At 39.3% G+C, this 25,794-nt stretch overlaps 1 protein-coding gene across 1 annotated transcript in view; it reads right to left on the reverse strand.

Annotated features, from left to right (window-relative positions):
• ADGRD1 (adhesion G protein-coupled receptor D1) overlaps positions 1-25,794 on the reverse strand; it is a 145,999-nt gene that overhangs the window by 40,728 nt on the left and 79,477 nt on the right. The window contains exons 14-18 of the mRNA XM_069870780.1: positions 24,825-24,898; positions 22,790-22,913; positions 7,018-7,121; positions 4,451-4,562; positions 130-283 (exon numbers count right to left, since the gene is read on the reverse strand). Coding sequence (XP_069726881.1) covers positions 130-283; positions 4,451-4,562; positions 7,018-7,121; positions 22,790-22,913; positions 24,825-24,898 — 568 coding nt within the window. The remainder of the gene's footprint in view (positions 1-129; positions 284-4,450; positions 4,563-7,017; positions 7,122-22,789; positions 22,914-24,824; positions 24,899-25,794) is intronic.

The following is a 25,794-nucleotide window of genomic DNA, read 5'->3' on the forward strand; positions in this document are numbered from 1 at the left end:
ATGCATTTTCTTATCCAACAGACCTACTTTCAGTAGATGACATCATAAGATGACAATTTTACATATGCTTCTGAATATAATCTTGGCCTACAGTAAGAGACTTAAAGCAAACAGTAACTAAATGCTTACCCCATCCAATTCCGTAATAATATACGTGCTTGCTCTCTTCTGATCCAAATACTTTGATCACCATGCTGTAAAGATGAAATCCTTCCACCAGCATCCATGCAAAAGCGCTCAAGAAGAAGAAATGAAGGAGAATAGCCAAGATCTTGCAAGGCACCTAAATTAAGTATAAAATTTAATACATTACTTCTTTGTCATGCAGTCACATCGGTTTTCCAGTTGTTGTTATTTTATTATTCCTGTATACATTTATACGATAAATGCTAAATCACTGGAGCAAAACAAAAATCAGAGCACTAGAGAACTTAATTTTTCTACAGAATTTTCAGACAGCTTCAGAATAACAAATTCTCTTACCTTTAAACAAAAGAAAAACCCAAACCTAATGCCAAACATGATGTGGAAATCCAAACTCATTATGCATTTAAAATAATAGGATCAATACTCCTACTAAAGTCTACGAATTCAAAATTGAAGGGTCAATATCCTGCTGCTAAGCCTTTATTAAATATAGAAGAGTGGGGCATCATCCCATACCCTGCTCCCTGTTCTGAGATGGCAGAAGTAATAGTATAGTTCATGCTTCATTCACTACGAAGAACTGGTAGGAAGCCAGTGGATCAGTTAAGCTTCAGGAAAACATGAAATTTTAAAATAAGGTGCCACGTTGAACTTGTTCTTTAGTTACACTTCAATATATTGTTTTCCTACTTTGCTGTTCTTCATGTCAAAAATAGGATAACACACAAATTAAATCACATTGCATTCCGGTACCTGTCTGTCCCTGTTAGAAATTCTGTAAAAGTTTCATTTGCTCCTCTATTGGCAATACTAATACAGACATTTCCAAAAGTTATAGCAAGTTATAATTTCTTCTTGAGTCCTAATTGCTTTGTGGCGGGCATCTATTTTGCCTGTCTGTTTGAATTCTCAATTTACCATAGTCTGGTGTACCAGCTACGTAAGAAGTCATATTTGACAAGAACACATCTAGTGATTAAGGCAAAGAACTGTTAGTCTTTTCTGTAGGGGGTTTACAGACAATTCAAATACTCCTTAACAGTCCTTTTTTCACTAGGTGTTATCAAGATTATGGAAAGTGGAGCTAATACAAATGCTTAAGCAACAGAAAAAGACCATCTAGAAAGTCAGCCCACCTGATGTAAACTGGACTATCTGTTTCCATTTAAACTATAACGTGTTTGAAGCAAAACAGATGTTACCCCAAAAGAGAAAACTGCCATGACTAAGGCAATGCAGCAAGAAGTAAAAACATCCTCTTGAGTCCTTTTGCCACCCACCTCAGTGCTTATGGCTCCCCGTGGGCTGCTGGAAATGCAGTCGGGGCTTGGGATGTGGTTTATCCTCAAGTCGCTCCTCAGAAAGATCTTTATCTTTTTCTCTAAGTCTCCTATCAGTCTACCTTACAAAAACAGAAGAATCTAATGCTTTCTTCTTCCCTGCCTCTCACATATTCACCCAGCACATTCTCCTTTCCCCGCTAATTGCTTTTTGAGGATGTCTCACCATAAGTGGTTTTGCTCATCATACAGTAATTGAACAGATGTGACTGCCAATGATCTTACCACAAGATAATCTTGTTTGGTTTGCTTTCAGTTAAGGCACATTTTAAACATGTTCTTGGAACAAATCCCAGCTACATCTCAGTTTTGCATCTTGTAGCATACTGATGATGGTCATTCTGCTCTGTAGTTGGAACATCCCTTCTGTGACACCTACGGAATTGCAGGAGGGCTACTTGCACACCATCACTGTAAATCAGAAGAGGGGTTTTTTTCTTCTTCATCAAGGTTTCCCTTCTTCACCCAGACAAGTCACAATAAGGAATCCAGACAGATGGAGCTTCTGTGCTGAGGAAGCATTACCTGTAGGAACCAGCCTCCTGCCACAGTGCTCTTCAGAGGGCCTCTTCTCCCAAGTGACAGGAGACAGGACAAGAGGAAGTGGCCTCAAGCTCCACCAGGGGAGGTTCAGGCTTGACATCAGAAAGAAATTTTTCACAGAAAGGGTCATTTGGCACTGGCAGAGGCTGCCCAGGGAGGTGGTTGAGTCACCATCCCTGGAGGTGTCTAAAAGATGGGTGGATGAGGTGCTGAGAGACATGGTTTAGTGGCAGGTAGGAATGGTTGGACTCGACAGTCCTGGAGGTCTTTTCCAACCTGGTGATTCTATGATTCTATAATTCTCGCTTGTACTCAGCTGGTTCTGTGCTAGTGCAAGGATGTTATAATGCAAATCCACTGTGACTACATGTATTAAAAAGCAATAACTTTAGGATTAATTCATGTAATTGAGATCTGTAAGTGGTTTAGTGTTTCACGGTGTTCGGTGACTTATAACTAAACCAGATTTGCTTATTGACAAAAACTGTAAAAACCTTTCCAGTTAATTTTATCACAAGGTTACAAAATCCATTTTAACGCCTTTTGATTGCTGCCAGGAGATTAGTCCACGAAAATATAAATGCAACATAAAGCTTACAAGCTATTTCTGTCAAATGGATACTTTCCAATTTTTTAGTAGCCAAACAGTATGAATCACAAACAAGCAGAAAAATAAAACAGTAAAGTAGCAGCAGGCTGGTTCTGTATAGAACTTTGTATAATATCTAGTTGCAGATTTTTATATCAAATCCATGGCAAAATTGCCACTCATTCTATATTTGTGCCTTAATTATTACTTTGAAGACACTCTGAAATGACAGAATTGCCTTCTTCAAAAAGACACTGAAGAGCTGAGACTTTACATATTAAAAAGAAGTCTCTGTCCCTTGCTGTGTCATAAGATGCAGACTACTTTTAGCAGATCTCATTACTGTTATTCTTACGGTGGACTACTTGTGAGTCTGTGGAAATGAAAAAATCAATAGCATGGCCCATCTTGTTATAGTAGTTCAGAAAGTAAAGTAGATCTCGGAAAGGCCTCTCAAAAAATAGGATCCATTTGTTTTCTGATGACAGTCTTAAAACACAAAGGTAAATTTGCATACATTTTCTAAATTCAACATATAATAGTGTTTTCAGGCAGCAATCTTACTGCTTTATGTAGAACCCTCTGAAAATGTCCTTCCCTGCACTCTATCAGGTTTTGTTTCTGCTTTTTGCAGGTGGGACTTTCCCTGCACAGATATTATGTGACTTTAAATAGCATTTTTTTAATATAATAGTAGAAACAAATTGGTTTTACCAGCATGTAATACTGTTAAATTGGCATATTCATCTTTATCTAGCCCAGCTGGTTTAGATGCCAGTTTCAACGGTTTAGATATGGGTACTCTGCATAAGGCATTCCCAACGGTACTAGAAGATCTTTAAAATCAGTCTGTAATTTCAAGTTCTGTAATCAGGCAGAAAAAGCCTATGCATGGATACAGTTTAAGTGCCACATAAGCTATATGAAGATGTTTGTCATTTGCTTCAGTGGTTGCCTCAGATGCCCAGAAAAGTATATGCATATTTTTGTCGGATTAGTCTTACACAGCAACAAAGAGGTCATGCTTTCTGCCACCTCTGGTTGGCAATAGTTGCTATACTTTTCTCACTGTTTATTATTCAGGTCAAATAAATATGAATGATACTTAAAAATCATCTAAATTTCCAGAGCAGAGATCATGATCAATAAATCTTCTGTTCAGAAAACCAGTGTATTCTACCACACAAATGAATCTTAATGAGCAAAAACCAAAGACCTTCCATTTTGTTTTCCAAGTAAGCAGAAGAAATTGCCACAGCTCCATTAGGAATCTTATTACCTTCCAACAAGAATAAGATGATTTCTTAATGTGAAAAAAAAAAAAGGCAAACTGTAATGTAGGAGAGAATAGATGATGAAAAGAATAACAAACAAAAACCTCACCCATCTCTCCCAAAAACCCAACCAAAAGACCTACCAGGAATACAAATACTGTACCTAAATACAAAATCAATGCCATTTTCTCCTGTACAGAATTCCTATAGTTTCAATACAGAGAACAGATGAGAGAACGCAGAAGCCACGTCAGGTAGAAATCAGCCATGCCGTTTGAACACACAACCGCAATGTACTCTGTTACATTGGTGATTTTTTTCATTTGAAGGATGAACTCGTTCAAGTTTGCAAACATCCAGACAAGGTTGGATACTATGATAACACTACTTGGACACACAGAAAGCTTTATCCAGTCTTGCAGGATGCCATTTTTGGCTAAGTCATGTTAAAAATAGGAGATCTTATGTACAAGACACTTTCTTGAATGTGGCAGGGGTCATTCGTTCCATGGAGGTGCCTCGCAAAAAAAACAACAATCGTTCTTTTTAGCACTTACTGTTCCAGGGCTGAACTGAAAGCTGGTGAGAAGCAGGATCTGAGCCACCAAGACAGCAAAGGACAGATTGGCATGGATATGATAGCGCTGGTTGCGGATGGTGCTGACAGACCTGGCAGAAGATAGACGCATGAACAAAACAGTATTCCAAGAATCTCATACATGGTTATGATTAATCAGCAGTCATTCTGATTGGCTTTTGGTGATTAGTTTTGGTGATGTTACCACGGTGTCTTTTGAGTGCTCCTTCCATCAGGATGGAGTGGTACCTAACTGGTTTCTTGTATTCTGCAGCCATCCTGAAGGCAGCAGGAAGACTGATTTGCACATTAATTAGCTCTGCTAATGATTTGTAATAGAATATTAATAAAGGGCTTGATCCTGAATGGTGCTGCACTCTCAAGGAAGTCAGATCTGCACCTCGCAGAAAGCATACTGCACATTTCACTGTGTAGCTTACACTGTGCCACAGAGTTTCTGGTTTTATTTTGTTGGTATTTGCCTGTAGTAGGAATAAGGAAACATGAAAAGACACTGGTTATCACTTTGACTCTACTGTTACCAGCTTTTGAGCACAGGAACAGTCGCCGCTTCTATGGATGGGCAGTGCCTATCTTGGCAGACACCCAACCTCAATTACATCAATCATTTGAACATCTCCTGGCTTTGTAAAAACTAGCTGGAATTCTGACAAGAACATGCTTTCCTGGGAGTTTTTTGACCTTGTGTTTCTGCATCAGCCCTGCTCTTCCAGTGCTGTTGTAACCTGCGCTCCTTTAGAAGGGAGAGAAGAGGGAGACAAGAAGTATCTATGTCCTAAAAGTAAGTCAAAGAGACAGATTGTGCGGCATGGTACTGATGGCTTTCTAATAAGGAGCTTCCTGAAGTCACAAACTGGAACATCGTTACCCAGAAGGCAATCAGGACTGCCCTCCTGGGAAGCAGCTGCTGGTGCCAGTGTGCAGAGTAGCAAAGAACTCACCAGATTCCTCTATGCTTACCTCATGGTCATCTAACGCTATATTGCAGAATTTCACTTCAGGCGTTTAATGAGACTGTGCTCTCCAGTGAAAACCTAATCAAATTATTTTTAATTGGCAGTTTGAGTGATCCTGTATGTAGGTGGGGTGCTTAACCCTGTGACAGTCGGCTGAGTCTAAGCTCCCTTTCCAAGTCTTCTGTTTGCCTCCAGTTTCTTAAGGAGTTTTCAGCCCCACTACATCAATACTACGGCCTTTTGCTCCATTTTTGTTTCTAAACACAGTAACGCCCAATTCTGCACTCAGATAAAAATGGAGTAGATCATTCCCCTTAGCCTAAAGCTGCCAACAGCGCAGTGCTACGCAGGTGGAGGTTGCACTTATTAGAGTGGATTTTGCCACACATTGTGCACTTAACCCAAGTATGACCAACACAGATCTCGAGAACTGGAAATAATAAAAAGTTTGGAACAAATAAATATTGCAACCAGTTTACTGGGCTTCAGCGAGCCCTTTTTTCCTAGAAACTGACCACTTAACAGCATGTCCAAAGGACATGCTTAGATACAGAAATCAAAAAGTGAACTCTTGAGTAGGAATAACATGGTTTAGTGTCTAAAAGGAGACAAGAATCCCATCCCTTGCTGTGCTCCCAGTCTGTTGTACAAGCTCAAACAATTTACTTCATCCTTTGTCAGGTTTTCTATTTTTTCTTTAGTCAGGAGCCTCTATGAAAGCTTTTTCAGAAATGTTTGTATCAAGCCTAGCTGGACCTCAAACTCAGTTGTCACTAGTGGAATATAAACAGGTCTAAGGACCCTAAGTGCCCCATGGCAGAAACCTTCCTGGTGCAGAGAGCCCTCAAAGGGATTGGTATTTTACCGGCAGGAGGCTGCAGATATCCAGAGGATTTAAACATAAGCCATGGAGTGAATTTCACACTGCCTCTAGTGTCCTTCATCCTACTAAAGGAACACATTAGAAAACTAGCCAAACAGAGAACAGCAAGCTACTGGAAAATAAATGTGCGTTACATGATGTGATTGTGTACAAGCTGTATGAAACAAAAATGAGGCAGCTGATGTTGACCAAGCCTTCCTTTCTGGGCATACTTCTATAAGCACACTGCCTTACAGGCAAGACAATTGAAAAGCAGAAAGAAGCACTGATTGTGCAGTCCAAGCAATCCAGAGGCTTATGTGGGGTGGAGGAGGTGGTGATTCTGCAGTCTTTGCTCATAGCATACTTGCTTTGAGCACCAGACCAAGCCCTCCTACAGCCTCCTTGCAAGATTCCTGAACTATAGCAAAACATAAGGAGTTTAAAAAAAAAAAACTTTAAATCCCTCACAGGATGGAAATAGCTTGCTATATAAAGACCACTTCATTTCAGGAAATGAAAGTAATTTAGAAATAACCAACCAACTGTTACAAATACATGTGCAGAATCTAATTAAGGAAGGTTGTAGAATTAATAGCCTTTGTTTTATCCTGAGTTCCTGAAGGTATTCTAACCAGTGGCCTAAAATGCGCTGCTTGGCTTTCTGCATGATAGTCACTCAGCAGGTATTAAGTTAAAATTACTCACGACAAAATAGCAAATGTGACCAGCGTGATCGTCAGGCAGAAGATGGACAGGGCGCAGCCAATATAAGTGATGGAGGAGAGGGCCACCTGGTGTTCTCTTGTTAGCTGTACACAAAGGAAAAACAAAACAAAAAAACAAAATCAAACCTATTAATTTATATATGACACTACAGACCCACAGGTCAGCCCCCCTGCACATAGCATTTCCTCCTCCATCCACACATAGATAACCTGACGCTCACAATCATTCGCTTCTCTTTCTAATGTGGGAGCTAACTCCAAACTGAGCTGCACAGCCAGAGCATCCACATGGTTTTGGTTCCCTCTCTTTTTATTTTTTGTCATCAGTCAGTATTTGCTCAGGATAAGTTAGTGTATGTGCCGCTGTGATATCCTCAAGCCTGAGATTAGAGCAGTTTATTGGGCTGCACAAACAATGCCAGCAATTGGATCTTTCACAGCTCGCAGGGCACATTGCTAATGCTCTCACGCTGCAATAATTTACATCATTGTGCAAATACCAGAAGTGCTTCACAGCAGTGAGAACTGACAAACCAAGATAACCCATAAATCATGGGCCATTTATAGCCCACTTGCTTTGTTTAATGTATCATGTTTTCAGTGCCTGTTGAAGGAGCTGGACTGACATCTACAGAATGGAAAACCACAGAGAAGACCCAGCGTGAGCAGTCAGAGTGCGAGCCTCTCATCTCAGCCTCTGTTTGCACCTACAGACACCTTTTGTTAAAGTAATTCGATTTTCATCATGAACATTTAATCTGTAACTCCATAATGCCCACCACTAGGACCTATGGTAAAACCTGGGGAGATTCAATGGGGGAGGGATAGAATGTTTTGACCTTTCAGCCTAAATTAATCAGGCAACGTGCTTTAATTTTCCATGTAAATTCTCACAAAAGCATGACAAAAAGAAGCCACACCCAACAAAAAGAGCCAGCCAATATTAATACATAATAAGTAGAACAGAGCTAGGCAGGAAAAAGTTTTCTCATCTCAGAAGAACTTTCAAACATTTTTTCCCGACTTGAATTTGGACAGAGCTGTCATTTTCATAAACTGAGCATTTGAAGAAAAGAATATGTGGTCAATCAAGATGGTCTAATTTTGATGTTTGAAATAGTATGAGTTTTTTTCAAAATAAATTTGCCATAAATTAAATTCCAAGCTGATGCCAGGAATACTTATTTATTCTGAAAAATACTGAAAGGAGCAATATATTTTCCAATCTTTTTCTAGTAACTCTATCTAATAAAAAATAATCCTTTCTCACAGTTTGGGATTTTCTGTTATTTTACACACACCCAATAAAAATTCCCCCACCCCCCAACAGAGTATTTAATTAGATATTATCAAACCCAACCGGTTCTAGCAATAAACTTCCCATTAAAATTCCTTTTAAAAGAGAGAAATAACATGCCACGTGGTTATGAGAAAAAAACCCAACATTTTAAGTACAGACAAAATCGATTTGTTGTATATGAACATTTATCTTGTAATTATCTGCCAATGGTATCAGCTCACGCGCAGTAAGTTTTACAGCAGAATAGATTGTGACTCGCTCAGCAATCTCAGAGCTCTTAAGTGTTGCAGCAGCACTGAAAGACAATGTTGCTATGGTGTTACAGTTCCTAGGAAATATGATGCAGCTCTCCAGTATTTTTGTTTTGTTTTTTTTTGCAGTCAGCCAAAGACACATTTCTTTTTCCTGACTTGGATAGCATCAGTTACAGAAACAAAAGAGTTCTGTGTGCTGGACCAGCTTTAAAGGTCCATCTAATTTCTACCAAAGATCTCCTACAGTCCCTTATCATCCAGAGAAGCTACATATAGCCATTCTTCACAGACTGCTCCTGAAATAGAAATGACTTGTGTGGTGAATTGGGCAGTTTAGGAGTGATTTCCTCATCAGAGAAATTCATGTCCAAAATGCATTGGCCTTATTCCCTGATTGCTCCAACACACATGCTTTTCTCTTGCTACAGGTGGCTTGCAGTTCTGCAGAGGGAGGAGGGGAGCAGAGGAAGCCTTTCCAGCTTCAAGGCAATCTGAAATCAGTACTTCTCAGCAGTTCAAGGCTTTTTTTCACTCCTTTCACTCCCAACACCTGCAGCCAGAAAGTGTTCCCTATAGAGGTCAAAGCTGCTCAGTACTCATTTAGATTTACAGTGTTTGTGTTGGGCGAGGCAGATAAGATCTGCAAAGCAAAGGTAATGTCTTACTATCACACACAAATACGGGAGATACAGGGGATCTATCTAGTGGAAATGGGCAAAAATCAAAGGCTTTGTTTTTTCCATAACACATCGAAAAGAAGATAACAATCACAAAACCATATTTTTCTAACTAATTTCTATCATAACTGAGATGCCTTTAAGAAACTCTTTCTCTGGGTTTTAGCTCAATCTTCCTCCAGAAACCCCTGCAGGGCAAGGCAAGACATGAATCAAGTTCTCCCAAGTGGAGCTTGTATTATGTAGAAATGAAAAAACAAAACTAAAACTTCTTATCAACAAATTAACAAATTAATTCAAATCTAAAATAACCTACATAGACCCTCACATCTCTGAACTGGGAGTTGTTCTTTCTCTAGTAAACACAACCAAAATTTTATGATGCTTTAAGAATGATGCTCTTAAATCAATACAAACATCAGTCCAGTAACAATTATTTTGAAAGCAACATCACTGCAGTTCAAATTCTCATGTTGCCTAGTGTGAGGGACAAAAAAAGCCTGTAGGTAGTTTCGAACCATTTGTTGTTTTAAGGAGAAATTGGAGCCTGTGATAGCTGGTCTCAAACAGAACTGTCAGGTTGGACGGGAGCAAAAGAGCAGTCCCTGTTCCTGATGGCTCCAGTCGCTGAAACCAGCTCCTTTCTGTGGCTGATATGAATTGCAGGGGAGAGGACAGCACTGAAAGAAAGCCTGGAATGATTTCCAGGGTGTGGAGCCTCATTTCTAAATACAGTTTTATGGTGTGGGAGAGAAGAGAACCTGTATTTAAAATATCAGGTCTCTACTAACTTCCCACAACCCAGCTATTATGGCACAGCTGGATGTTGTGTGTCTACATGCACATTGTAAGGGATAACATTCATGCAGTTTCTTAGAAATACCTGGATTGTCAAAGCATTTCATACCATCAATTAAGAAACGATTGCCTATAAATTCCAATGCTCTCATACGAGCTGATTTCATCTTACCTCAACTTCGCTTTGTGAAAATTTTCAGACTTCATGCATGACATGGAATATAAAACAGTAATTTGGGATGATCTTGTAGTCAGCACAAAAAATGCTAATCAGCCTGTAATGCTATTACTAAAGAAAATAGCATTAAAAAGCATCATATAAAACATTGAGCAGTCTGTGAACTAGTCCCATGAGCCAAATTCTCACCCTTGTCCCAATCTACATTAAATTATTCTTTTCTTTTAAAAGGTTTCATTTCTTTGAGTTTGTAAGGTCATTCTCTTACTCTGCAGCGAGCTGAAAAGCTAGAGAAGGAGCTCATGCAGTCATAAGTGTTAGTAATCACAAACACTAGAAGGCAGATATTTCTTAGTTTCAGCTGTGACAAACAGTCAAATAAAAAATTCATGCTCCATGTAAAACTCCCACCCTTTTAGCCTAGGTTGTAACACCCTTTAAATTACAAGTGTCACTAATTGCATGGACAAAGATCTGATGGTTTCAGTAGTTACACCCATCTGCAATATTGCCTTACCCTTGTTCTTCCTCATAAAAGAAGTTAGTAAATTGCTCAACATTTTTATTTCGGAAACTCACAGGCAACTGGATAGCCTGAGAAATTATCCTGGAAAGAGATCAGTACAGACTCCAAATACATATTTTTCCTTTATGATGTTAATAACAAGAAAATGAGTGACATCTAGCTCCTCTGTTTAAAAATAACTGCCCAGGAAGATGAAGATAGATTACTGTAATGGGATGGTACTTTTCATCTCTGGAGTATTTGGAAAAGGTCAATTCAGGCTGAAAGACTTCTTCAGGATGCTATACATGAAAAATAGTTTGATCTGTATCTAGAATAGAAAACCTAGTTAATTTTTTGTAACATTAATGAGAAACTGTATATGCAACACAGCACAACCCATTAAAAACTAGATGGTTACAGGAACACAAAATAGCAACTGGTCACATCAGAGCATCTGCCTGGGCAACACAGGGCTGTCTCTGCTCAGTGTCCCCTTCCAGGTGTCCCCTTCTTTTGTGTGAAATTTGCACTCCTGTCCCTTTTTCTCATTATTCATTTCTCAGGCAACTGACTGCATGTTTTCTGCATCGTAAAGGGGTACTTTGGGCTTTCTCTTGAGGAATGGACATGTTTAGGAAGTACTAATCTAAAATTTTCTTTACATACTGCTAAACATCCCCTTTTGTCTGCCTTTAGAGGCAACACTTCAGACAAAGGGCTGAGTTCAAATACTTAAAACAAGGTTTGTCATATCTGATCCTGAAAGGGTTTGTCCATACACCTAATTACAACTTCACAATTTAGCCACCAAAAGCAGTAATTTCATTGTCTAAACTACCTTTCTAATCCCCTTTCTGAAAAATAATTCATCCTCTTCCAAGAAAAGACAAGTTCTTGAACTGAAAAGTTTTCCATCCTTAAAAAATGTGCCCTGCAATCTAAGGTCTATACCATACCTATCATTTGTATTTTAGCTTTACTCACTGGTAGAACACAGAATATGACATTTTTTTATACAGTGTATATGTTTTATGAAACCAAAGTTATTTGTTTAGTGGTGAAAATGTAAGACATGACAACTGTATTTTGCCCTGAGTCCAAACAAGTTTTATTTTAGTGTCCCTTTTCGTCAGCTTTCCATCTCAAAGAAGCTTTCCTACCATGAAGTTCCCTACGATGACACGTGGTCTTTACTCTGCTTATTGAACTGACTGAGGTCTGCCATGAGATTATGAGCTGCTGGCCTGGGCTGAAATCCATCCTCAAGCCCTTCTGCAAAGGCTTGAAACAAGATCTTATGAGACATTTCTTGAGGGAACGGGAGGGAGGAGAGGTAGGGATGAAAAATGAAGGCTCAGCCAACCCTGTTGAAGCTGCACCTTTAAAATGCAATCTGAATCCAATTAAGAAAAGGATGAATAATTAACTTTGGCAGCCTGAGTGTTTCAGAGACATTAAAACACTGGGCTTGGCTGATGAAGCTAATGGTTTTAATTGCCTCCAGAAAGGTTGCTGAAATTCAATTTCAGTCCAGGGAGGCCTCCATTTATGCATTAAATAATAATAACAATACAAATCTCTGTTTTCCTTCAGCTTGCCAAGAACTTTGTTAGGTACATAACATTATGGTTTTTTTCAAATAAACATCTGTGTTTAGCTCAGAAGGCTCAGCCTACTCAATGAGACCACAAGAACCATTCTGGTGAGGCTATACCTAGGTGCTGCACCACCACTGCACCCAAAAAAAAGTCTAACTTGATAACTTGATGCAGAAACTTGTTTTCTCAAGCTACACTGTATCAGATACCACAAATGTCCTCTGAGAGTCACGCTTTGCAGCACAATTATCTTTATCAGCCATTTCCAGCAGAACTGCTCTTGAATTCCCATCTCTATTAACAACACAACTCCTAACGATGAAGTGCTATGAAGGGGGCTTTTCAGGATTAAAGAAATGTTTTCCTACAGACAGCCTGGTGTCTTCTTCTTTAAAACTTTTCTCTGTGACATGGAAAATTTCAAATTTTCCAAATACCTCTGCCAAGGTACTAATTAGCATTTTTAAAAGTCCACATTGTCTTTTAAAGTAGTTCTGGGCAAGATGTCATCAAACAGTAGGTAATCTGCTCATTACAAAATCTCACACAGCAAGCTTTTAGATCAAATGAAGCCTGAAGGAAGCATGGTAGGGTGGAAGAACTCAAGTTGGGAAGCGGTATGAAATTATAATAAAGTTTAGGGCTCAGAAAGCCAGCTATTTGCAAGTTCTTCTTCGTATCTGTGTTTGTGGAACACAAAGCTGTATGGTTTTTTTCTTCCTTCATTTCAGGTTTAAGACTTGCAGTGTTTGTCAGCAAATGCTAAATGCTGTACTTACAGCAGATTATCCTCTGTGAAATTGAGGGAGATAACTCTGCCCATACACCTCAGACTTGTACATCTGTTCTTCACTTTCTGTTCCATCAAGAGCAGGCTCATCCTGTTCTCCAATTAAGAGCCAAAACAAAGTCCATCAGAGAGTGCTACAAGGAGAATAAAACCCAGCGTGGGTCCAGCAGGCTCTTGCAGGCAGAGAAACAATGGTCTCTTGCCAGTCTCCGAGACTGAAATTATTCAGAGCAGTTGAGGATAATTAAATACCCAGCTCCCAGCAAAATTCAATGAAAATTAGTATGTCTACTTCTCTTTTCCCAAGCTTGGGCTTTGATTCAGAAATGTCTGTTTCGATTCAGGACTGTGGCTAGCTGTGGCTTGCACTGCAGCCAAGAGTCTCCGCGTACCCAGCCCTGAATTTCCCATACACTGCTCTTCAGGGAGAGGAGGTATAAAAAGGCCAAGATGGGAGACAGACTGAACTCAGGAGTACAGAATGACTATATTTAAAGATCTGATCTTCAAAAGAGAACAGTGATGGATAAAGGTGTAGTATCATAACGTTTTTATGCTGCGGGGGAAATCCTTTAGTCAGCAAGAAGACCTGGCTGCCAAATGGCTCAGTGCTTTCATTTTCACCATAGAGAGGATGTCTATGTTATTTTGTTAAGTATTCTGTTTAAAATAGAATCCTGTTTCATATTTCTCAAACAAAAGAGTTCTTTTGACCATTATAGTGCTCTTAAATATTTGTGCTTTTGCAAAATAAAAAGTAATTTTTTGTTCTCTTTTGCTGAGTGAAATCCAGTAACTGCCAAATAATTCTCTAAGGATTTTGAGAGGTTTAGCATCCTGCCGCATTGTTCCAACTTTTTCCATGTAGTTCTATGGGATTAAGGACAGAACCATAAAGTCTCCTATTTCCTCCCATCAAAATCAACAGAGCTGTACTGGCAGAGAAATAGAATAGCAAAAGAACCAACAATGGTTCCAAGTTAAAATACAAGATTACTGCTTAATTTTCAGGAAAGATGAGTATGAGTAGAGTAAGGACAAAAGAAATAGGAATTACAATCATACTGCGAGCACATCACTGAGATGTGTTCTTCCATGGGGACAACATTCACTGCAGTAAAGTGGAGTGGAATGTGGAGAGAGGGAGAAAGAGCAAAGAAAGTTTACAAAGCAATGCTAGAATAAACACACAGACTGATTTATCTTTGTTCATCTGATGGGCTGTCTAAACTGTCTGTAGAGATCTCTTCAGTTAAAGAAACTGTCAATGGTAATAAACAAGGACTAAAAAAGTTGCAATGCCTATCCAATTTTTAAATATGAAACACAAAAGAAAAATTACTGGACTAAGGCATTATTCTTTTTATGTTCCCAGCAATGAAAAGCATGCTGAGAAAAGTAATTATATTAAAATTACAAAACAGCAGAAATCAGCAAACGCCACATTATTTCCATTTCATTGTCCTATTAAAGTACATACTCTGAACCTGAGCTGGCTGAAAAATGTAAGAAAAAAAGGTTATCATTTCAGACCACAAGTTTAATGCCCCCTGAGTGCAATATTTGATTAATAACTGCAATATTAGATTTAGGAAAAAATGCTCCAAACTTATACATTACACACCTATCCCCCATATTTTAAAGAATTTCACAATCTTTGGACATTTTCGAAGCAGCCTTTATAAACATCAATAGATGCACTTTGTTCTCACTCAGTCACACTCTGTCAAAACTTGCTGTCAAACTCAGCTATAACACTGAAAAATAAAATAAAAACACACATATTTCCCCAAAGGAGAAATTTGGGAAGTCTTTCCTTTCGCAAACAGAACCTCACAGCCAAATCCCCAAGCCTTCTCAATCTCCTGAGCTCCCTAAAGACGCTATGGATTGTCTCTATGGCTCCAGTGGCACGATCAGACACTTGTAAATGTTTTCCCCTTTATAAATGTGTCTCTGCTTTCAAGCCCATTGGTGAGCAGCTTGAACTATATTGAATGATCCTCCCTTCTGAATTATGGAACAAGTGCTATAAATGGGATGAAAAATGAAGTAATTTCTAGCTTTAGAAATGCAGAAAATGTGTTTTAAAACCTCAACAATTTCTGCCACAGATTGTATAACACTATTACTTTTCTGAAAATGTCCATCCACATGTGAACATTATAGTTGTCATTTTTATGCCCTCACAGTTGGAAAAGGCAGAAAGAGGAAAAAAAACAATTTAAGAGAATTGTCTAGGAGCCACAAATATTTTGTGTCCTGCATTTGTCACTTGGGGGAGGGGGATGCAAACCTCAAACTCTATTTTGCTGTGGGAGACAATGATTTCCCCTCTTAAAGGATTTTTGAACTCTGGGTCCCCAGTTGTCCACCATCCTTTTGCTGAAATGACATTTATGTGGCAGATGGTACAAATAACCTGGCATGCTTTGGAGTTGTTGGATCGCTATAAAAATAAAAATTGCCAGATGGCTGGCATGTTTCCTGGCAGGAGTGTAGGGCCCCACTGACTGATGAGAGGAAGTAAAGCTGCCCAAAATAAAATAATATCTGCATTGTCTTTGGAGGGCCTTGGAAATGCATCTTCCTCCTTGTTGTGTTAGATCCCTGCTGTCTAGGAAGCACCTCGTGACATCTCTGTCTGACTCCGCTTGTGTCTCTCCTCCCAGTTTCATCTGTCCCTCCTACCCCAGGACTGGGACCTCCCCATCAGCCGGAGGTACCACGGGAGGTGGCAGTTGCAGGTTGAGATCACCCCAGGCTCTGTTCAAGTAGAGGATGACTACTTGAGGGAACATCTCACCTCCCATCCTCTGCCGTTCCTATCCAGGTTCAAGCCTGCAGCACAGTGAAGGACGGTCCTACAATGGTTCTACAAGAAAACTGACACAGGCAGCACATCACCCTGGGTGCCCTCTGCTTGGACTTTCTCCAGAAGAAGCAAACATAAACCAGTGTAAACACATCAAACTAAATGGATTATTTCTTTTTCCCACCACAGCTATATTAATTCACCATTGCCTCCCTAACCATAACACTGCAGGGCAGCTGGCAGTACAGGTTCATTGTGCCTGCACCGTACAAAGCAAAAGCTGAAACATCGTTCTCCAGTTCAAGGAAGGAAAAGGAGAGACACAAACCCCTAAGAGTGTAGCTTTAGGAATGATGTGCTGTGAAGGACGTTTTTGCTCTGCCTCAGTTTTCCCCACCAGAAAGAGAAGCTTCCTCAGAGCAATGAGTTTCCCAGAGGAGGGGTACGTGATCTAGCTTGTACCTGCACTTTGAACATCCCACTGACACAGTGTGTAGGGGAGATGCAGTTGTGAAATTCTCAGTCTTACTAACTTGATGCAAGTTGTGAAAAGACTTCTGAACTGACTTTCCAAATTCGCATCGTGTGCTGACCTTAATGACACCCATGCAACTTCACAAAGGCAATCAAGGGCTGAACATGTCCCTTCAAGAACACCATCTCGTCTTCAGTTGCATTTTATATTCAATTAATTTATTTCTTCATTTAAACCAGTTGATGGCCACTAATCTCCAAACCTAAAAATAAACGCTATCATTTCTCAAGCTAAAACCGATGTGATAAATGAATCTCAGCAAGCAAGCAAGCATGAATTTGGGCCAGCCACGATAGAGACGTAACAGCAGAGTGATAAAGATACAAATAATTTCAGCATTCCACATGGGCCAATTCATCAGCAGGCTAACAGGTCAGAGCCAGGCTGACACGTAAGCACCACATGGTTGTAAGTTTTTCCAAGATTGTCATTTCATTCCTGAAATAAACTCGTTACAACTGCTAATCCCCTGCATCACTGAGAGCAGCTACACTGCATACACATAGCTCAAGTAATCAGCAGTATTGTTCATACTGTTCTTTCACAATCACTGTGACTTTACTGCGTTCAAGCTCTTGCTGGAACTAATATAAATTCTGGAGTTGTGTTCAACTACACTTGTAATCCAAGCTCAGTTTTTAGCTAAATCGCAGCATTCAATGTTCTCTTTCCTCACACACTGCTGTATAGCACACAGGTATCAGAGTGGAGGTTCATTTTGTCACATTGAAGTTAACATATCAGAATTTAAGATTTTTCTTTGTGACCTCTCTATTTGAATTTCTTTCTCCAAAATACTGGAATAAAAATGCTTTTCCATCTCAGCAGATTTCAGTCCCTGGAGATTACTTCCAGTTGGCATACAGTAGAATAATGACTGAACTAATCTAACCTGTTTTAAGTAAAGATCAAGAAGAAAAATCAAGAACATGTAGCTTGTTCCTAAGAACTTTCTTGCATTTCTATGCTCCCTGGAATTTAGATTCACCTGAGAGTCTGCTCCATAAAACATCTAACAATTTGTCAGCATTCCTTTCACAATATTTCAAGAGAAAGGACTGTCAGATGCATGATATCCTACAATTTTGTTCCTATGAATGTCTCACTGAAACAAAATGAAATCCATGTGAGACATTCTAATTCCTCTCCAAGCCAGGTGCTTGAATTATTAACATCATTCTGTACCTTATAATAAAATTACAACAATAAAGAGTCTTGAGAATATATAAAGGAATTTATGCCCACAAGAAATGCATAAACTGTGTAAATATACAGAGAGATCTGCTGGATATTGGTGAAGGTGTGAAAATGAGCTGGACCAGTCCTAGCAGGAAGGATGAAAGCTGACAGTCTGGATCATGCTGTTGTTTTGTAAGTGGAAAAAGCCAGAGTGGACCACGTGAAGGAACAAAGAAAGGGAGTTCAGCAAGGAGATTCTTGCTTGAATTTAGCATAACTCAGAAGAAAAAGTCACCATCCTTGACAAGTAGTAATCATACAAGCTCAGCTCTCTGGTAATCAGAAATGCTTGCTACAAGTATTTATGTGGTGTGTTGCTTCTGAGGAAGGTCACTTATTTTCAGTATTTGCTGTTTAAAGACACCTTGGCTTTGTCTGAACTTGAAGTATGCCATATTCTACAGCTGCGAAAAGCAAACACTCTATAAAAACCTGCAATGTCTCATTAATGGAAAGCTTACGCTTTATTATTTTTTTAAGCAAAAAGAAAATCAGTCCTATGAAAAGGAGCTGAGAGTCTGAGAACACATATCACACTGAACTGATCTCAAGAACTCATGGATTTCTGCATCAGCAGTGCTCTCCCTAGGGGTTGTTCTCCCAGCTCTGAAGCCGTTACACATGTATTCATCTGCACTTTGTCTCTTTAGAATTGTTGATATTCCCCCCTTGCTATTCTTACTGTTTTCTGTGCAGCTGCCTGCCTTTCTGCAAGGGCTGGTAGAACTATTCATCCCTGGTTTCACCATCCTGCTGGTGGGTGCATTAGGTTAAAGGCTGATACAGTGCCCTTGGAGAGGCTGCCTGCCTGTTTGTGCAGCCCTGAGAGCTGCACTTATCCGTGCAATGGAGAGAAAGGGAAATAATTCTTTCTACAGGAAAATGGAAGCATAAAGCATCCGAAGCAGAATTCCTGTGAAGAATGAAGTCACTTTTTTTGTCCTAAAATGCAGCTTTTAATCAAAACCCCTGCAGTTTTCAGACGATCCATATGCAATAATTTACTTATATGTTTTTTCAAGAAAAGCAGACCTCTTTTGTAAAAAACAGAATTGAGAGAAAAAATAAATGTTCTGTCACAAATAGTGTTCCCGTGGAAAAATTTCATTCAGCTCTATTTATATGGCCACAGATACACAATAGCTACACAAATAGAACTGTCCAAATGTGGGCAGCTGCATACTCCCATCCTCTCTTCTCCTTGTCTCATATTATCTGTGAACTCCATTTATGAAAAGAAAAATAAAGCATATAAAAGTTCAAGATCGACTATAACATCATTGTAACAACTTCTTAGAGCACTGACAATCTGGTATTTGAAAGGATGATTTACATGAGCCCTTTGAAACTTGGCTCATGAATTTCAGAACATGGTAAATAAACATATATCCACATGTTTAAAATCTGCAGCATTTTAACATTTACTTAACAGGGTTCCAAGGACACCTGGGAGAAGTTGCATAGTAACATAGAATCATAGAATGGTTTGGATTGGAAGGGACCTTAAAGATCATCCAGTTCCACCCCCCCTGCCATGGGCAGGGACACCTCCCACTGGATCCGGCTGCCCAAGGCCCATCCAACCTGGCCTTGAACACCTCCAGGGATGGGGCAGCCACAGCTTCCCTGGGCAACCTGGGCCAGGGCCTCATTACCCTCATGGTGAAGAAATTCTTCCTCATGCCTGGCCTAACTCTGCCCCTCTCCAGTTTATACCCACTTTCCCTCATCCTATCACTACAAACATTTGCGAACAGTCCCTCCCCAGCTTTCTTACAGCCCCTTCAGGTACTGGAAGGTCACTATAAGGTCTCCTTGGAGCCTTCTCTTCTCCAGGCTGAACAACCCCAACTCTCTCAGCTTATCCTCATACGAGAGGTGCTTCAGCCCTCTGATCATTCTTGTAGCCTCCTCTGGAGACTTTCAAACATCTCCATGTCCTTCTTCTGTTGAGGATTCCAGAACTGGATACAATACTCCAGATGAGGTCTTACAAGAGAGGAATAGAGGGGTAGAACACCCTCCCTTGCCCTGCTGGCCACTCTTCTTTTGACGCAGCCCAGGATGTAGTTGGCCGCCTGGGCTACAAGTGTGCATTGTCAGCACATGTCGACCTCTCCAATTGTCTGGTCGATTCAGGAGGCTCTATTGCTTAGATATGTGAAGCAAATACTTTGTAAATGTTCTAGGAATTTAGGCATAGTCTGCTTATGCAGCTCAAGCCAGGCAGCCTGTCTTTGCTGGAATCTTAACTTCATGCAAATTACACAATAAAGGTGCCATTTTTTCTCCCTGGTTAAAAGAATTACTACCACAAGATAATCCTGAACAGTCAATTTAAAGATATATCTTGGTCTATGAGTTGGAATGAGATATTCTGATGAACTCTGAGAGAGGGACTACATGATAGCCAAACCAGAGGAACTGGAATTAAACTATATGGAAGGGATGACATCCTTCATTGGCTTGTTAGCAGCAATATTACCAGATAGGCCCTGTCGCATTGCCACCTTGTTGTAACATCAAGGTTGTGAGGTGGTGGGAGGGCAGGGCTGCTCACAGTTAGAAATTAGTGCATATTTTCTACCTAGCCCACACAATCTTCCACTGAAAGCTGCAGCATGCATTTTGTATTCTCATGGATTTGCACCTGTAGGTCACACAATCTCTACTGGAAATACTCTTATCACCTTACAGCATCTCACCCTTCCTGCACAAAATTTATAAATATCCTTATTCATAAATGGGATTTTTAGATGGAAGGGGTCAAAATAAAAAAAAAAACCAAAAACTATAGGAATTGCATTAAATTTTTAAAAAACAACCTATTTTATACAGACATCTCAGCAGCACTTTAATTTTGTATTCTAAATTATCATAAAGGAAAAAAAAGTGATGCAAAAAAAATTCCACAGAAAGTTTGGCAAACCAAATGCATTAGTCTAAAAAGTTAAGAAGGCAGAAAACATCGAAAATATAACCATTAAATGACAGTGAAGGACTGGACAGTCCATTAATGTGCAGCCTTTCCTAGTTACGCGTTCCAGATCTCTTTAGGAAAGCTTGATACTAAAGACCTTGATATGAAATAGCTTTGATATCCAATTACTAATATTGCATAATATTAGACCTTATTGCAGCATCTCATGAATCATGACACTCTCAAATCTGTTTATTTGAAAGCTGAAACTTTCAGAACTATTTCCCAGTGGAAAATCAACTAATCTTTCACTGGCATTTAATTGGTGGACATCCTATTTAAACATCACAAAATCCCAGTATATTGCTTCAGAGTTTATAACAACAGTGTTTGCTTCCATTCCACTTTTATCTCACAAGATGGAAGCTCTTCAGGCAAAGCTATACTTTACTCTGAGTATGAAGTGTTCTTAGATAAAATGATACTTGTAAAGCAGCTAGGGTCATTAGGTGCTTTACAAGTAATAAAGATAATAACAGTTAGACAAAAACTGTGTGACCTAAACAAGATGTCCCCATCTTCAGATGGTTAGGCTAATACAAAGGGCTGTGAGTATTAATTAAGCTTTTTGAATAGCAGACCATCTTGTTCTAAACTGTGACCTTGATTTTGATAGCATTACACTGTCCAACCAGTGGTACTGTGTGAGTTTCCTAACGGTGTTACTGAATCAGTAACTCCTAATAGCAGGCTGGGGTAGGAGCTGTCTTGGTGAAGCTACTGTTTAAGATTCAAATCAATTAACAGGAGCTTGAGACGTGGCCAATAGTCAATACATCCACACCGACAGAGCTGACAAACCCCTCTAGCTGTATCACAGAGGACACCACACTTGTTAGCAGCACATGGTGATAAATGTGACAGCAGGACTTCTACTGTCTTACTAAAGCTCCTCTTCAGTCTGTTAATTTATATTATTAGGGCGGTGTCTGTAAAAAGCTGAGAACTTGCCAGAGTGAATAAATTTGACAGACAATCAGTATACTTTTCTTTAAATGTAAGGTTTGTAAATTATTTCTATGATAAATTCATTATTTATTAACCTAGAGTTGCGCAAACAGGGCTTCATCATTACATTCACTGGATCCTCCTTGACAGTAGCACACTCAAATAAAACAGTAAAACCATATTTCTTATACTCATGGCAGTGCTATTTGTTTGCCTGCTAAGGTCCAGCATGGGGCTGACCTTGCCTAGTGCTGAGTTTTGTAGAGGGAGTCCTTTCGCGGGCACAGATCATCACTTCACCTGCAAGTAGCAGACACTCTGCTTGATCTTTGAAGAAATCTCAAAGCATTCTAAGGTATCACGAAGAGAATAACATGTCTAGTGAGGAAAGCAATGCATTTGCCATCAAAGCTTCATCTGAAATCGGTGGTCAGTATTAATAGCAAGCTTCACTTGGGTAAGCAGGGAAAGTCTCATAATCCAGCTGAAAAGAGCCTTACTTGATTATTCTTTGGACAAAGGAACTAAGCACAGAGAAAACTATACATAATGTGTTCACTCTCAATTCTAAAGCTTCATTTTCTTTCTCAGGTTCCTTCTACACAAGCCCTTGCTGGGCAACAAGGTAAAGAAACAGCAGCTAGGAGACACTTGGCAAGCTGGCAGAAATGATGGTAGAGGTGAGCTGGCAGAGCTTGCTTCACATGGAGCTCAAGCTCAGCTGTTCATATGCCACAAGTCTAGTTACTAAAACCCTTAAACAGCCACATCTCAGCTGTCTCTGTCTTGAAAATGAATTGTAAAAGCCAGGGTCATATCTACAATGTCCTCTACTACTATTCCTCCTGCTTAATATGTTAAGAAACCATGCCAAAAACGTGAGAGTAAAAAGAATTCCCACCTATTACAGATATGTTTCATTTCATACTCCATTTTAATTCCCAAAAGTTTTTAGAAATAAATATAGTCAAGAAGTATTAAAATATCATCCCAGAAAGTAAGATGTGGAATAAATCAGAGTTGGGAAAAAAATAGCCCAGTTCCAATCACTTACTGATGTGGCACGAGGATGCAACTGATGTATTTATACTTAATTTTTAACAGACAGATTTACTCCTTTGCTTAATCTCACCTTCAGAGGCACCACTTGCATCAGAATGGCGAAGTTAGTGAGGTGGTTACAAAGGCACACAGAGTAGTTGAGGTCCCCACTCTCACGCACACAACCTTCATTAGACCAAACACCAGTGCCGTTGCTGCAAAACACGCAGAAATGCAACACAGTCTCAATCAAATGCATCAAAATGCATCTTCTGCAGCTTAATTTGATGTGCATTGTACTATACAGGAGATATATTGTCTTTCCAATACAATCATGAAAATGGTTAAGGAAAATATGGACCAGAATTGGACCCAAATCAGACCCCTACATAAATATCTCTAGAGATTTCTTCCTAGTTTTATAATAAATGAATAAAAACTACATTTTTTCTTTACATTGCCCAACCCATTTATGGCATTTCAGCCCTCTAGACCCAAATTTCTATATTCTGAGACCTGTATAATCAGACAAGTCAATAATCTTGCAAAAGTCAAAAAAGTCAGCATTATGATATCTGCTACCTCTCCTTTATCCACTGTCCCCCTTGCCCTGTCAAAGTAATTCATTCCGACTGATTGAGCAGCATGTCTAGTGACCCATCCATGTCAACTGTTTCTTGTCACTTCATCCTCAAGGGCAGCAAGAGCAGCTCCTGCTCCACTCGGGATATGGTGTAGCCTGGTCCCAGGGCTGCAGAGGAAAGCGATTCTCATGAGTTTGCTTCTTCTCAGAGCCAGGGTGACCTGGAAATCCCTGTGCTGTCACAGTTCTGCCAGGAGTCCTGCAGCAAAGCAGGGACATAGAAGCCACAGGCACACATGTGGGGAGCTCCGTGGGCTCAGACACTGCAGGTCGTCCACATAACTGCCTGCTTCTTAACCATTTGTTACTGCTGATATTATTCTGAGTCCTAAAGCTAGACTGAGTAATCTGTATTCTTCTTGGTACTTATTTTAAAGACAAGCATTACCTCAGCCTTCTTCTGTCCTTTGGGACATCTTGAGTCCTCAAAGAGAGTCTGTCGTAGGTCAGAAACCAACTGCTTATTGTTTAACTACTATGCACTAGGGAATAAGACCATCTTGGCACAAACAAAACTCATTGGAAAGGACATATTTCATATTTCAGTTTCTATCCTGAGGCAAAGCCTCAAGGACCCAAGCCCCAGTGGAAAACAGTACAGGAACAATGCCCTAGCCATATCAATTTGCTTCAGTAAAATCTGTTTCTAATTTATCCTAATTTGTGAGTAACCATAACAACGAGTTATGTCCCAGCCAACAGCTGGGACAGTTCAACATACTTGAAACAAAACTTCAATAAAACAATTACAGTGACCTTCCCATGTGCATGCTGCACAGGAGGGATCACAGCATTGCGGGCCATTGCTACATCAATTAGTCTTGTACCGTTATAGCTCAAAAACGGTTAATCCCCATGAAATTCGAAATTCACTATTTGTATTCTTTCTCAAATAATTCACTAAGCGCAGCATGCTTGGAAATGAAAAACAGATGAAATATATTCAGAGCTAAAAAGAAACAGCTAGTGCTTTTTCATTGTTCCTATTTTATGAGATAAATTTAAGGTGATATTTATTTCTCTTTTAACCTGATTTACATTCAGGGCCATATATTTCTTCATTCCATGTGTTGACCAAAATTCACAGCTCTGAAATACTGATCTCACATGGTGTTGTGACACAAGCACAGATCCAATGAAAACCATGGCTCTGCTGGAGGTTTGCCATCTTAAAACATCCAAGCACCTGCCCAAGACAACATACTCATAAATCAAGATAAACAAGATTTTTATCAGTTGGCATTTTAGTCTTGATGACAAAATTTTTCAGCCTTTCAGTCACCTACCTAACACAGGATCTGTGAATAACTAGTCTCCCATTTAGTCACTATGAGACTGTGGGTTTTGTAAACTAGTGGCTTCATTTCCTTAACTTGTTTCCATGAATGAAAGAGAACAAGGAGAATGTAGGTGCTACATAACATCAGAAGCTATGTTCAATTTAGTCAAATCAAGTTAAAGAATTTGAAATCATGTTACATACCTATAGTCCAGAAATGCACAGTAAAGATGAACTCTGTTACTCTTATTTAGTGCTTGGCTGTATTGTCTGGGAGTCTGCAAGAAAGAAAATACAAACTCTGACGGAATGTTTAAAAAGGATCAAATACTGCTATGTGACTACTTTACATTCTCATTATTATAATAACTTCAATAGACTTATTCTAGATTAACACACCATAACTGAAAACAAATTTTGTCAGTCTGTGGATTTAACACAAAGTCCAAATGTACAAAGGCTGGTATTCAGTTTTAATTTCACACACTAGGATTAAACATGTGCAACTTTGAGTGAGAAATCTGTGTCCCATTTAAGTAAATAACAAACAAGAATTAATTATTGTATATAAACACAAATATATGTGTTATTTTTTGCAGCATTTGGGTGTTATTCTTCAGTATATATTTGGCTTCATAGGATTTTGTTCTCATTAGGCAATAAAAGTCTAACATTTTAGGATTAATAACACTGAAATATGTGCTTTACCATGACCAACTCACAGAATTTTCTTACCACAATAGCAGTTATTTTAAAACATGCAATCAAAATGAAAGAGCGATACCATAATTCAAGATTTTATTTTAACATAACACACCTTAGCATTATGATGTCATAATCTCTGTCTTCCAGAAACAGATTTAGCCACTACCTCAGTTTCTTCCATTCAGAAAGCTTTGAGACCCCAAGTCCCATTCTACACTCTGTTACACCAATTTGATGACAAAATAATTCAAATTAGATTGGAATGAAGTAATGGTTTTATAGACAACAAATGCAAACTGGAGGATTTCAAATCTTTCTAATATATAAATCCACAAAGTCCACACAGTGTTAGACACTATTTTAAGGCAATTATTCTATTACAAAAGTCTTCAACGTAAGCAAATCATTGGTAGACTAACAGCCCTTGGATTATTGCAACACAGTTGTGCTGTCAAGCCAAAAGATAACC

This window comes from Phaenicophaeus curvirostris, chromosome 17 (assembly GCF_032191515.1).
Source record: "Phaenicophaeus curvirostris isolate KB17595 chromosome 17, BPBGC_Pcur_1.0, whole genome shotgun sequence".
In the NCBI taxonomy this organism is placed as follows: domain Eukaryota; kingdom Metazoa; phylum Chordata; class Aves; order Cuculiformes; family Cuculidae; genus Phaenicophaeus; species Phaenicophaeus curvirostris.